At 32.8% G+C, this 14,221-nt stretch overlaps 1 protein-coding gene across 2 annotated transcripts in view; it reads left to right on the top strand.

Moving 5' to 3' along the window:
• The window catches only part of CNTLN (centlein), a 429,193-nt gene that overhangs the window by 367,353 nt on the left and 47,619 nt on the right, over positions 1-14,221 (top strand). For both annotated transcript variants that reach the window (XM_031961486.1, XM_031961482.1), the window contains 2 exons: positions 8,422-8,607; positions 11,855-11,932. In XM_031961486.1, coding sequence (XP_031817346.1) covers positions 8,422-8,607; positions 11,855-11,932 — 264 coding nt within the window. The remainder of the gene's footprint in view (positions 1-8,421; positions 8,608-11,854; positions 11,933-14,221) is intronic.

The raw sequence follows: 14,221 nt of genomic DNA, 5'->3' as shown, positions 1-14,221 counted from the left end.
CTACATGAACTGATGTTAAGTGAAATGAGCAGAACCAGAAGATCATTATACACAGCAACAACAAGACTATACGACAATCACTTCTGATGGACATGGCTCTCTTCAACAATGAGAAGATTCAAAACAGTTCCACTTGCTCAGTGATGAAGAGAGCCATTTGGAACACAACATAGCATTCTCTTTTTGTTGTTTGCTTACATTTTGTTTTCTTTCTCAGTTTTTCTTTTCCTTCCTTCTTGATTTGATTTTTCATGTGCAGCAAGATAACTGTATAAATATGTATAAATATATTGGGCTTAACATGTATTTCAACATATTTACCATGTATTGGACTACCTGCCAGCTAGGGGAGTGAGTGGGGAGAAGGAGAAAATTTGGAACAAAAAGTTTTGCAAGGGTCAATGTTGGAAAAATTACCTATGCATATGCTTTGTAAATACAAAAATAAATTTAAAAAAGAAATATACTATCCATATTTTTGCTTGGTCATGGTTTTCAGAGACTTCAGTGATTCTTAAACATTCTTTCCTCTTGATATTTATGTCACTTTAAAAAAAAACAGATACTGTATACATTCTACTTTTTTCCTTTCTCTAAAATTTCTCATTGCATAATTGAATTTAGATTATTACAGTCAACTTTCTAATATTTCTACAATAGACATTAATGAATTAAAGTCTTCATCAGAGTAGTGGGAAAATTTTATTTGTGGAGCAAAAGAAGAAAGAGATATTGTGAAGACAGAAAAGACAGGGCATGACAAAGATTCAATATATAGTATGAGAGGGTAAAGATTTGAGGATGAAATCAGAATTAGAATGGTACTTTGACAGTAATAGAGAAGTTAAAAGAGGGAAGAGTTTGAAATGATAATGAGTTCTATTTTGAATGTATTGAGTTTGAGATGTCTATAGAATATCTAGTAGAAGACGATCTATAGATAGTTGGTTATGTGAAGCTATAGGTCAACATAGAAGTCAGGGTTGGATAAATAGAGCTGAGGGTTATCTGCATGGATATATTATCATTGAACCTCTGGATGCCAATGAGATGCCTAAGTAAGATAATATAAAGTAGGGGCTTTTAACTTGGAGTCTAAAGTCTCTTAAGCATCTCTACATATATTTCACAAAGAACTGTGAATTTGGACAGGAAAAAATAGGTAGACGGATAATACAGTATAATTGATTTCCATTACAATTCTTTGTATTTTATGAATTTTAAAAAGTTATGAATTTAAGAAGACACCAAAAAAAAAAAAAAAAAGAAGAAGAATCCTTTATATAAAGAGAAAAGAGAATGGGGCTTTGTTAGGCTCTTAAGTTGTTCCTTAAGGAATACCTGTAGTTGACCTAGAGGAGGATAAATGTATAAAGAGAAGGAAAAAGAGCAATTAGAAAGGTCAGTGGAAAACTATGAGAGAGCCTTGTTAGAGGATGGGTAGAGAGATATAATACAAAATAAGATAATGAATGATAGTTTGCAGAGTATGGGCTAGCTCCTTGGAGGACTTCAGGGTCAGCCAGAGTCAGGATGAATTAAAGTCCTTGGTCTTTAGGGGGAGAAGTAAAGGAGGCAAGCAAGCAGAATCTTCAATTCTGGAGTCCGGAGTCACTAACCTCTTCAGCCTTCCACCAAGTGACTCTGCCTCTCTCCCTCCACTCTCCAGTCCTTGCCTCTGGTTATCTTAACATCAAACAGTCAGCAAGCTCCAAGGGTGAGAAGAGCCATTTATCCAAATATATGCTAATGGAGTCATTGTCTCACATCGAATAGGTAATTAGCCTTAAGTGCTCTGTTGTCTGATTCAATCATATCTTTTTGGAGTTTCAACCCTTTGCAATAGTTGAAGAGAAAATATAAATATTTGGCTTCATTTAGTATTCCTTATATTGACCTCAGCCGAGCCATAGTTGTTTTTCCCAAAAGTGAATACAGTTTACATCTTAAAAGTAGCAGTTTATTGGTAGTTGTGAATAAGAAATTAAAAGGTTCTGTCTTTGAGTTTGTGATGAATGACATATTTATGTACTTCTTATTCTGAAGAATTTTATAAAGAAAGTTCTTTCCCAAGACAGAACTTGCATGTTTTGGTTTTTTTTGGCATGAGTTTCAAAGACTGAAATTGTGCCAACTATACAGAAAGTCATAAAGAAGCCACATCCTTTCTTAGAGGATATAGTCTTTAAACACAAAATATTACTGTCAGAATTAAATTTAAAATGAATTCTTATGGAAACTACAAGGGGAACTGGAATAAGCTGACTGCAGTTGTCCAAATTGAAATCCTGGAAGGATAAGGTAATCTTCTATCTTTATGTTCATTTCTCAATAAATTATGAATTATTATAAATTATATTTAATTTAGAAATTACCTCTTTTTAAAAAGAATATTATAAAATATAATTATATATTATATTATAGAATATAATATAGTTCAGGTAGCTATTTGATCAATGAAAACAAGTAAAAGTTTCAGTAATTGAATCTGTGGTGTTACATTGTTGAGGAAGTTCAGTTTATTATGGCAGTATTTTGGGTTTACCTCATAAAACTAAATTTGTTTTGTGGTAATTTCTAGAGTATTTAGAACACAGCTACAAAAGGATTTTAGTTTATTTTAATGACAGGCATGAGGTAATTTATTTAAAATAGTCCATAGAAATGGAAACTACTTACATTAGCTGAAAGAAAAATAAATGCCAAACTAGTAATCATAGTGGAAATTTTGTGGAAAATACAGAATATTTGAAAAAAAAAAAAAGCCCTCCCTTTTGCTTGCATCTGTGTCTTGTCACTTTTGTGATTTTTCATTTCTTCTTAAATGGTTAACTTATTCAAATGTCTCTTAAAAATCTTGTTCCATATTTTTTATCAATATAAGTAAAGTTGAGAGTTTAAATTTTAAGCCTCTATTGTAAAAATTTCAGAGAAAGGATTCCTTTATCATTTATTAATTACCATGTAAAAAATATCTAGTGGGGAAATAACTCATTGCTTTTGTGCAGAGGCCACTTGGAGACATTTGCTACTAAAACAACTATTCTATATTCTATTTAGATTTATTTACCAAGAAGCAAATAATAGTATTTACTATTATCTTATTACTCAGTGAAATTACTGTTGAGCATGTATTTTTAGAGTCTAGAATAAAACATTATTATATTGTGGTCATTTAAATTTTGGAACTAAAGCAAATGACCAATAATCAGTCATTGATTGAAGCAAGAGTTAATGAACTTCATAGTTAGTAGGGATCTTAATTATCTATACCATGTTTAAGAATTGAAGAAATTGAGAGTCAGAGAATGAAACAATTTATATAAGCTCACAAAACTAGGCTAGTTGTAAAGTTACCCTAGTACCTAGATCTCTCAGCTTCCACTTCATCGTTTTGCTCACTATTTTCTGTCTCTCCATTTGTTATCTAGGACTAACTTATTGTCACCTTTTTTCATATATTTCTTATTAATAAAGATAATAGTTGACATTTATATGGAGAATTAAAATTTTCAGAGTCCTTTACTTACAAGGTAATAATCATGTGCCTAGCCATTCTTGTAAGAAGGGAATAAATGACTCAATTTTTAAACTCAAGCCACTAGTGCAATGACAGAAGTCATTAACTAAATGAACTTGATAGTTAATATGCCATTCTTAAATGAAAATCTGAACAGTATATGCCTTTTCACCCTTTACAATAGGACTTAAAATGATTATATGAAAGGCTCCACATAACTGGAGCTTTCTAGCGATTATATAGATGATTATATTTGATTACTCATATTCCTCACTTTTCTTTCTACTTTCTGTTGTTTATCTCTTGCCAGCTTCTCTATTAATTATTACTTCACAGTATTTTGAGTTAGAAGGAATTTCAGAAGCCATCTAATATATTATGTCTGAAGTTCATACATAACCAACAAATCATCATCCAATCCAAAGACTTCCAGTGAGGAGGAGAGTTCATCATCTCCTAAGCTAACTTATTCTTCTTTGAGATAGGTCTCATTATAAGAAAGGTTCTACTAATACCAAGACTATATGTCCCTTTTAACTGCATCCTTTTCTCTTAGTTCTGTTCTTGGAGGCCAAACAAAACAAGACTTATCTCTCTTTCAACTGATAGACATTCAAATATTTTATTTCAAAGTGACTAACATAACCTTCCTGTGCCTTCTCTTCCCCATGCTAAACTTCCACAGCTCTTTCAGCCAACCTTTATAGGACATGAACTTGATGCCTTCACTATGCTCATTGCCCACTTCTGGATATGTTCAAGCTTATCAAGGTCCTTGCTAAGATATGGTGCAGAGGACTGAAAACGGCAATTCTAGATGTGATGTGACCACTCCACTGGGACTATCATCTCTATATTCTTAGAAGTTATGCTTTTCAGTGCTCTATAAGATTCCTTGCCTTATTGCACCATCAAGTCACTGAGCTCGTAGTCCATAAGAATCTGGATTTTCTTTTTGTTGAGCTGTCACCTAATTAACACTTCCCTACCTTGTTCCAGTTATGAAACTTTATATTTAATCCTATTAAATTGTATTTTTTTCAGTTCACCTTCCTGCTCTAGCCTGTCAAGAGTTATTTGACTCTGTTGTCTAGTGTGTTTGCAGTCTTTCCCAGCTTTATAAAGTCTGTAGATTTGATGAACAGGCAATTTAGATAATTACTTACATCACTGATAAAAATGCTAAGCAGTTCTAAATTTAACAAATCCGTGGATACTGAAAGACTCCTTCTAAGATGACATTAGACTGACTATCAATATTCTTCCTTTCTTACTGGCTATTCTACCAATTCTGAATGTTCCAGTCTTCTATTTATCTAGTTATCAAAGATAGATAACCTAAAATAATGTCTTCTGGCCACCACCCCCATCTTTTTCACAAGAATAGCATAAAAATTTCATCAAATGCTTTGTGAGGATTTACATAATTTATCTCTTTAGCATTCTTCTTAAGTAAAAATTTAGTAATCTTGTCAAAATGAAAATAATGTTAGTCTGGTTTAACCTGTTCTTAGTGAAGCCATGCTGGTTCTTTATAGTAGCCATTTTCTTTTTAATATGTTCCCCGAAGTATATCTTTAATAAGATGTTCTAGAATTTTACCTGGAAGTGAAATCATTCCTACTGACCTAGAATTTTCAGACTGTTCCTTGCCTTTTGAAAATCGGGATATTTGTCTTCTGATGATAAGGTACTTCTCCAGTTCTCTATGATTTTTTGAGGATTACAACCAATGGTATAACAGTTACAAATGATAGTTATTTCAGCTTCTTGAGGGCCAAATTGAATTTATCAAGGGAAACTAGATACTATCTTATTATTATTTCATTAGTCATCTTGGATATCATTTTCCATAGGAGAGTTAATAAAAGCAGAATTACAATTAAGCATATCACTTTTAAGTTTTCATCACTTCCACTTCAGCAAGGTATTACTCCTTGCTAGAAAAAAAATAAGATTTAGAACAGAATTTTTCCCTTTATGAAGAATGAAATTATCATTAAATGAAGGCAAGAAGCAATTTAGTGTTTTGCATTTCACACACACACACACACACACACACACACACACACACACCACAATGTATACAAGCATTCCTTATCTATGTTTGAGTAACAAAAATCCTCTCATCACTAGTATATCATGCCTTGATTTTAAGATTTTACTGTGCTTTTCAGATTTAACTTTTTCCTCATTCTATCCAATGGTCTGCATAAAAAGTAGGGAAAGGAAAGGAAAGAAGGTGAAACTCAAATATTCAACTTCACTGAAAGGTTTTGTAATTGGAAATAATTAAACTTTAAATATGAAATAGACATGTAAATAATCAAATATTCAAATGTGTTTGTGGTCTCATCATTTTAAAAATTCTTTCCCTCAGTGATGCACTGTGTCCTACCATAAATTCTCCTCAGGGATTCCATTCAACATGCTGGAATCCTTCCTCTCTCTCTCTTGATATCAAGATGCACACGCACCCTTGTCTATCTGTCATTCCTCAGCCTTATCATGTGACCAGCCCTTACAAATAAATAAAAGACAACTTGCTACTGTGGAAGCTAAAATAAAATTAGTAAGATGCCACGTCTCTTCTTTTCAGAGCTCACAGTCTAGTTAGATGAAATTGATAAAATTTCTGGAAGTCTACTATCCTACAAAAATACCTTGAAAATATAGTGGTATTATGTATTCAATAAATACTTGTGGTTAATAATGATATTGTAATAAGAATAAATAAAGGACATAATTTTAAATGTCTTCAAAACAAATATTCATCATCACCAAGCTATGTGGAATGAAAAGCTTTCAAAACAGAGATACCTAGGAGAGAAGATCAGAATCATGTGGGGACAACAAGAGAAACACCGTAACCCCGCTATTCTGTCTACTAATACAGTTGTCTTAGAGATGCTTTCAGTGACTCCAGAATACAAGCTTACATCCTATTGCTTTTATCCAATTTACAAAAAAAGAGCTATTTATCTAATTTTGCAATTGTCTGTAAAACATTAAATATGAAAAATAATAGGACTTGTCCTAGGACTATTTTATTTAAAACCCATTTTAAAAATTGAGAATGAGTTAACAATGATAGTAAGACTTATGACTTAGTGCTAGGTATTCTGCTATATCTTGTAGTTTAAAAGTATTAAGATTATTTAATTTTTTTACCACATGTTTATAGATTTCTGATTAATTTTTTTAAGGGGGAGACTTATTTCTGTTTTTACTTTGTTATTTATTTGAATTGACCTCCCTGATATTTCTGTTTTACTAACATCATCATTTCAAATAACTGTTTACCTGGACTTCTGTTTTTAATGGTAACATACAACCTACCCCAAATGATTGCCATTTGGTATTTTCTGTAGCTAAGAATAATTTTGTATTACATTTACGACTTTGTGAGCTCCACTGTAGAGTAGAGTTGAGCACTGCCTCATGTCAAGTATGCTTTTTTATTTGAAATGTAATTTTTTAAGAGCCTGAACTGATTTGCCAGCTGATGATATAAAACAGTAGTGGGATTGTGTCACATGAAATGATGGTTTTATATCATTTAGTCGCATTATTTTCTGTACTTTAGCCATTTTCCTTACTTTTCTCTTATTTCTTTTATTTTTTTCTTTTAATATATATCTCCTCTTTACTCGATGATCTTTTTTGTCTTATTTTTTCTTTTGATTGGGGTAAAAATGTTAAGAACAAACTGTTCTTTTAATGTATTATTAAAATTATTTTAATTGTATCCAATTAAACTGAGGCTTTCTTATTTGATAATGCATTTGAGAATGATATCAGTATATCGGTGAGCTTAATAGAGTACTATATATATAATTTGTTGCATTCTAGTGAATATATTTGAAGCATCTAATTAATAACATAAATAAAGTTTTTATCTGTAATACTTATTGTACTAGGGGCTGAAGATGCAAAGCCAAAAAAAAAAAGACATTTCAAAGAGCTTACTTCATTTTGAGAATTCAGCATGTGTATGCAGAATAAATACAAAACTATTAAAAGGTAGTTTATTGATAAAGTCAGGAAAGACTTCATGTAGAGGGAGATATTGAGGCAGAGATGAAGAGTCCCAGAGAAGAGAGAGATGGAATGTGAGTAACTTGACTCTACTCTAGAGTTAGGGAAGGGGTATAATGAATCATGAGGTTGGAAAAGTACAGCACAAGGTCGAGCCAAGTGAATTTGTATTTTATTCTAGAGGCATTTGGAAATCACTGAAGGTTATTCAAACAGTCCATGGCATAGTACCCAGGAAGAGTTGGTCATTCTTTATAAAAGGAAAGGAAAGGAAAGGGCTAGCAGTATAAGAAGCATATGGAAGTATTTTGCATTAAATATTAGTTAGCATATAAAATAATATAGAAAAAAGTCTTAAAGGCAGTATTAGATGACAACTAGTTAATAGATTTAATTCTAATAGCATTGCTTATTGAAACATCAGAAATGCATCAAAGATAATAGAATGCTAAGACAGTTTGAAAGATGTAGCATTGTATTCAGGTCTAGTGGGAAGCAAGGAATTGGTGCTGGGTAAAAAAGACAATCTCATTATCCTGTTCAGAAGGATCAACTGAACATCAGTCAACATTACTTAAGTAATGTTAAGCAAAAATTTTAAGTTCAAGTTCTAAATAATTATCACTACTTTCTGTGCTTTTCAATTTGCTCTCATCTCTTCTATGGATATACCATCTGAAAACAAAGAGCATATCATGTTGGAAAAAAAGGTCTTTAAATATTTATAGGAGAGTAAACCTAATAATGGGAGAGTATATTAATTATTCCATATTTTACCATCTTGATTACTTTAAATTTAATTTGTTTTCTGTAGTATTTTAGGTTCTTTTGCATTTGTTACATGCTTTTATTGTTCATTACAGGGTTTAGCTAAAGAAATATTACATAATATTCAAGAGATGAGGGCACGAGTAAGACATATTAAAAAAATAGGACATAATAAGACATTTGCCAAAACTTCAACCCAAAAAGTCCAGTGTTTGGCAGCTTCTATCCTAAATATTTCACCAACTGATGTGGAAGAAATGTTAGACTCAGAGGATGAAGAGGTGAGACTATTTAAATGGCTTTTGTAACAATCATTTTCTTTATTAATGAATTTTTCAATTAAATTACATTTCAATTAAGATATGTTATTTGATGAATCTTAGTAATTTCAGCTGTCAGGAAAAAAATAAGGATTGATACTTTTGCCATTGAAAAAATGCATCAATATAAAATGCATGCTCAAAACAATCTAAAGAAACTTAACTCTGTAATTAGATTACTTTGAAACAATCTTAAAATAACTTTGAAACAAATCACTTGTTCACACCTGTATTTAATCTATCAGTGGATGTAGTTAGTTTGATACCACTGATTTATAAGTCATTTCTCTTTTATCTACAACTATTAAGTGCTGGTAGATCCCTTATGAATACTAATTGATTCCAAAGTTATTGCTACTTAAAATTTAAGACGGTAAGTGTTTAAAACTTAACATTTTATTTTTAGAAATCCATATCCTTCCTGGTTGAACCCATATAATAGACAAAAAAAAAATGATAAGCTACACTCATACCTACATTTATGTATATGTGCATATATACCTACTTTTAACCAAGCAAAAGGGGCATTTATTAAGTGTTTACTAAACATGAGCACTTTGCTAAGTTGCAAGGACATAAATGCAAAATCAAAGACAGGTCCTACCCTCAGGAAGCTTACATTTTAGTTAAGATTGGCATGGGAAGAAGGCCAAGTTTACAACATAAATAGTGCAGAGGTGACCAGGGAAGGACACTTTGCTATGGAAAGTTACTGGATGAGTTAATGGGGCCATAAGAATAGATTGACACACTCCTTCCAGAAACAGGAATTGAGGATTGCTCATTAGCTATTTGGTTGATGAATCAGTCAAAAGTTTGATTTGGGGAATTGGGAGTAAAATGAAGAATGGCTGAGCCATTTCAGGAAAGGGCCTTCCTGTAATAAGGAAGGAAAATTCTAGGGATAAAGGCACTAGATCCTGAAGGAATCAAATTGGGTGTGCTTACTGCAGGAGATGATACTTGTACTTTGAAAGAATCTAGGAATTCTGAAAAGCGGAAGTGAGGAAAGAAAATTACAGGCCTGGGAGTCAGTCTTTATTCAAAGGCACAGACAGGCCCAAAGGAATGAAATGTAGAGGGGAACATAAGTGGGCCAGTTTGACTAGACCATCAAGTACATGAAGGAGAATAGGGGTTAGTATTAGTGAACTAGGAAAAGTCGACTGGAGCTAGAGTATAGGGAGGTTAAATGTCAAATAAAGGAGTTTGTATTTGATCTTAAAGGCAAGAGGGAACTAGTGGAGCCTGTCAAGCAGAGGGCTACTTTGATCCCACGTGTGCTATAGGAATAGCCTTTGGTATCTGAGGAAAGAAAGTAGGCAGCAAGGGTTCACAGGACTTAGAACGCCAAGTCTGGGCTCAAATGGATCCTCTGATACTTTCTAGCCTGTTTGCCTCAGTGTCTTCAGATGCACTGTAGGGATAATGGCATGTACCTCACAAGGTTATGTGAGGCAATATGAAATAATATATGTCAAGGGTTAAGGCCTAGTGTCTGTCACATAGACACTACGAAAATGCTAGCTATAGAGGCAGCTAGGCAGCGCAGTGGGTAGAGCACCAGCCCTGAAGTCAGGAGGACCTGAATTCAAATCTGATCTCAACACTTCCTAGCTGTGTGACCCTGGGCAAGTCCTAATTGCCTCAAAAAAGAAAAAAATATTAGCTATGATAATAATATATGTGTGCATCTATATGTTATTATTAATAGACTAATTAGGAGATTATTGTGATGGCCAGGAAATAAGTGATGACATCTTGATGGTTGTGCCATAGTATAAAGAAGGGAAAGTGTACAAGATATTTTGTGGAGATACTGTTGCTAAATCTGGCACCTTGTTTTGATGTGAGGGATATCAGAGAATGCTGAGTAAAGGACAAGGCCAATCTGTGAACCAGGCTAAGTGGAAGGATGGTAGTATATGAAACAAAAGTCAGGAAATTTGAGAAAAGGGTAATGACTTAAAATGAATAATCACCCTCTAGTTTATCTATTGATACATTCAAATTTTTATGTTATAGTTTGTGTTTTGTTTTAACACTTTAGTATACTTACTAGTTAATTATGACTTTTGATCTCATTTTCTTTCTTTGTCAAAGAAAATTTGACTAGATGGAACGTTTGTCAGGGTCTTTTGAGTTGCAAAATTCTGTGATTCTTAATGATCTTTGTATATACCACTAGCAGAATCATTTTTATTTAGTTTCAGTCATTTGATACAATAGAAATAGCATTGCATTGGATTCAGGAAATTTGGGTTCATATTCCTCCTACGATGCATTCTGTGTGATCTCAGGCAAGTCATTCAACCTCCCCTTGCTTCAGTTGCTTTCTCTGATAAACTAAACACTGTAAGAGCTTTTGAGGTCCTTTACATCTCTAAACCTGGTATCTACATCCTGGGATCTACTCCTGCCATTGATCCCAGCCATTGTCAGATATCTTACTTCTTAGAAAACAAGTTTTAATTTTTATTTATTTTAATATTTATTGCTAATAAAGATGCCTATCCATATAACACATAATAAAATCCTGCATAAGAGGAAAAAAAATCAGGGAATCTCAGAATCTGAATTGGGAGGGTTCCTAACTTACACTTAAACAGTAGCCCTTTCTATTAGCAGTGGTAATTCTGCCTGTACTTCAAAATCTTCAGTGATAATGTATCCTCTGCCTCCCGAGTCAGCTTCTGCTTTTGCACAATTCTAATTGTGAGGGAGTTTTTCATTATAACAAGCCAAAATTTTCCTTTCTACTCTCTATTCCAATTCTTCCTCATGAGGCTGGAAATCTGATTCTCTTTCCTCATTTGAAAACTATGAGTGAACCAGGTGCCTCTAGGAAGGTAGTATGTTTGTTATGTTGTGTAGCTTGATGGCAATACTAATTCAGTTGAAATTGTTTCTATATTTCATTTTTAAATCCAATTTGTACAACTATATATATAAATTACATTTTTGAATTAGTGCTGGGTGGATTTGTGTCCTTCATACATGTACGAAATAAATTTTAGTTATCTGTTAGATACTTAAGATTTAATGATACAAAATGAATACTAAGTTTTAGAAAGCACCCAGTGTTTTTGATATCTAGTGCAGGCCAGTTCCTCACTCCTTAAGAATATATACTTGATATCTCTTGATATGATTGGTGATTTGATTTTTAATAAACACAATTAATACCATTTTACTTTTTTTAATTTAGGAATTGAAAAAAGCAAAGAGGGCCTGTGAACAAGATAAGGAGTGGTTAATATACATTAATAAAATTCTTGAAGAACAGGTATTTCTACTTTTTCTACTTCTTATATTAAAACTTTATCTTAATAATTCAAAGCCGCCTTTTATTTAAAACAGGATTTCTCTTATAGTATTACGAGCACCTTCTTCTCATTCAATCATATTAGAGATTATTATGCTAACAGAAAGGCAAGTAAACCCTATTTGTATTTGCTAATTTAACATATAAAACAAAGTGGATCTTGACAAATGTATTAATTAAATTATTGGTTGATCTATATATTTGATAGATTGAAAAGGATCCATTCCTTAGACCTCTTAGGACAAGAGATTCGTTATTATGTATCTTTAAAGTTAGTAGTTGATATGGACACCTGAGGAGTTCATGGGTCTCGGTGACCTTTTACTATGGACCTGTTTCCAGTCAATTCATGTTTTCCTCACAGCCAGACAGCTGTTTATTACTGTGTCTTCCCGCATTCTCTACAATATTTTCTACTGAGACCTCGAACAGCTTGTTAGTGGGAAGTAAATATTGATTTGGCATCCTGTCAATGCAGAAAGAATGAAAAAATTTCCACCAGAGGCCCCTCAAACATTTTCCTATCGACATTTTCTGGGCAGAGTGGAAAGCTGCATGGAGGATGACAAGGCTGAGACTACTTGAAGTCCCTGAGGGGTCTATTGAGACTGCTGCTGTGACCTGTGTGATACTTTTTCTTCTCTTTCAAGTATTTTTTTAATACACACACAGTCTGTTGGGATGTGCCCCTCTTGTAAGTGATCAAGGGAAGTTTATTGGCAGGTGAGAGCCCTGCTTTTCTAGTCATAGTCAGCCTCTGTTTTGACATCACTCACATGTAATGTATTCTAAAACTTTTCCTTATAGTTCCTGCTCTATTCTAGCATTGGAGAAGAAGATAGTTAAAGTGTTCATGCTAAGGAATTAACATGATTTCAATTCACAAACTGGTTATGCAGATATTTTACAAATATTTCCATTTTACAATTCAAAATATTATTAGCAATTTATGGAAGAAAAATCCTTTTAATATTTACAAAATGCTATTGGTTGACCAAGTTTGAATAATATTAAGAATAAGTATAACATGATACATGCAGCATTTATACAATATTATTTTTATAAACTCATATCAGATACATTAAATAATACTTGATATTATTAGGGATCTGCTATTTAAACATTCAGCCCAGAATGGTAGAAACAATACGGCATTGGTAGTCTGAACTGTGAATTCCAGTCTTGTCTTTGCCATTTGCTACAATCAGACCTTTTGCATGTTCTTTTTAATGTCTCTCAATCTCAGCTTCTGGAGAGGTAGTCTTTTTGCTCCACCTTCCAGGGTTGCTGTGAGAACCAATAGAGTGTTTATGAAGTCCTTTGTTAAACCACGTAGTTATATACATAAGGATGTGTTTAGCTACTAAATGTCAAGTTCTCTGGGAAGCATGAAGAAAGAGTGAATTGGAGTCCAGGGATCAAATTTAGACAAATCACTTAGTTATTCTGGACTTCATTTTCCTTATCTGTAAAATTAGAGTAATGACCTCTCATATTCTTCCCCATTCTAAATCTGTGAACCAGGACTTTTATTTAGAAATGGCCATATTTTTTTAAGGCAGTGAATAAAAGTGAATTGGATAATATTTTGAAATATTTAAACTATTTTTATTATGACTACATTTCTTTATATTTTAGAATTTCATATATATATATAAAGTATGATTCTAAAACACTAAATCTAAGAATACTTTTTTCCTAAATTCTAATGATATTAGAAAAGACCTTACTTGTATTACTTTATTTATATATGCACATTTGTATATATTTTCTGTACATATATACAAATGTACATATATGCATATATGTACATATTTCCTCTCCATGTATAAACTTGAGATCATCCATATTCAGGCTTCTTATTCTGTCCAGAAAATGCCCTGTTGAAAATCGCATCTGACCACTATAGCTTGATATAGGGTCTTTTTGTGCCACTGAGCCTGGACTCTGGAATATAATTGCCCAGCAGTATTGATTTAATTGCGTCGGTTTATTTGTGGACTCCTAATTATTGACTGGAGGTAAATTTAATGGAGCAGTCTTTATGAACACTGGGAAACCGCTGCTATTGCTGTTATACATAATGAACTGCATCATATCCCTTTAGATCATTTTTCAAGCCAATTTTATTCCACTGCGATAGTAAGATAACATTTAAAAAGTCAAAGACTTTTTATTTTATTACTGACATAGGTGTTTTTTCTAATGTGTTAGATTTGGGGTAGGGAGTGGGGGTACAGGCCTCAGAGT

This window comes from Sarcophilus harrisii, chromosome 1 (genome assembly GCF_902635505.1).
Source record: "Sarcophilus harrisii chromosome 1, mSarHar1.11, whole genome shotgun sequence".
Classification (NCBI taxonomy): domain Eukaryota; kingdom Metazoa; phylum Chordata; class Mammalia; order Dasyuromorphia; family Dasyuridae; genus Sarcophilus; species Sarcophilus harrisii.
This window is presented reverse-complemented; position numbering and strand designations above follow the sequence as displayed.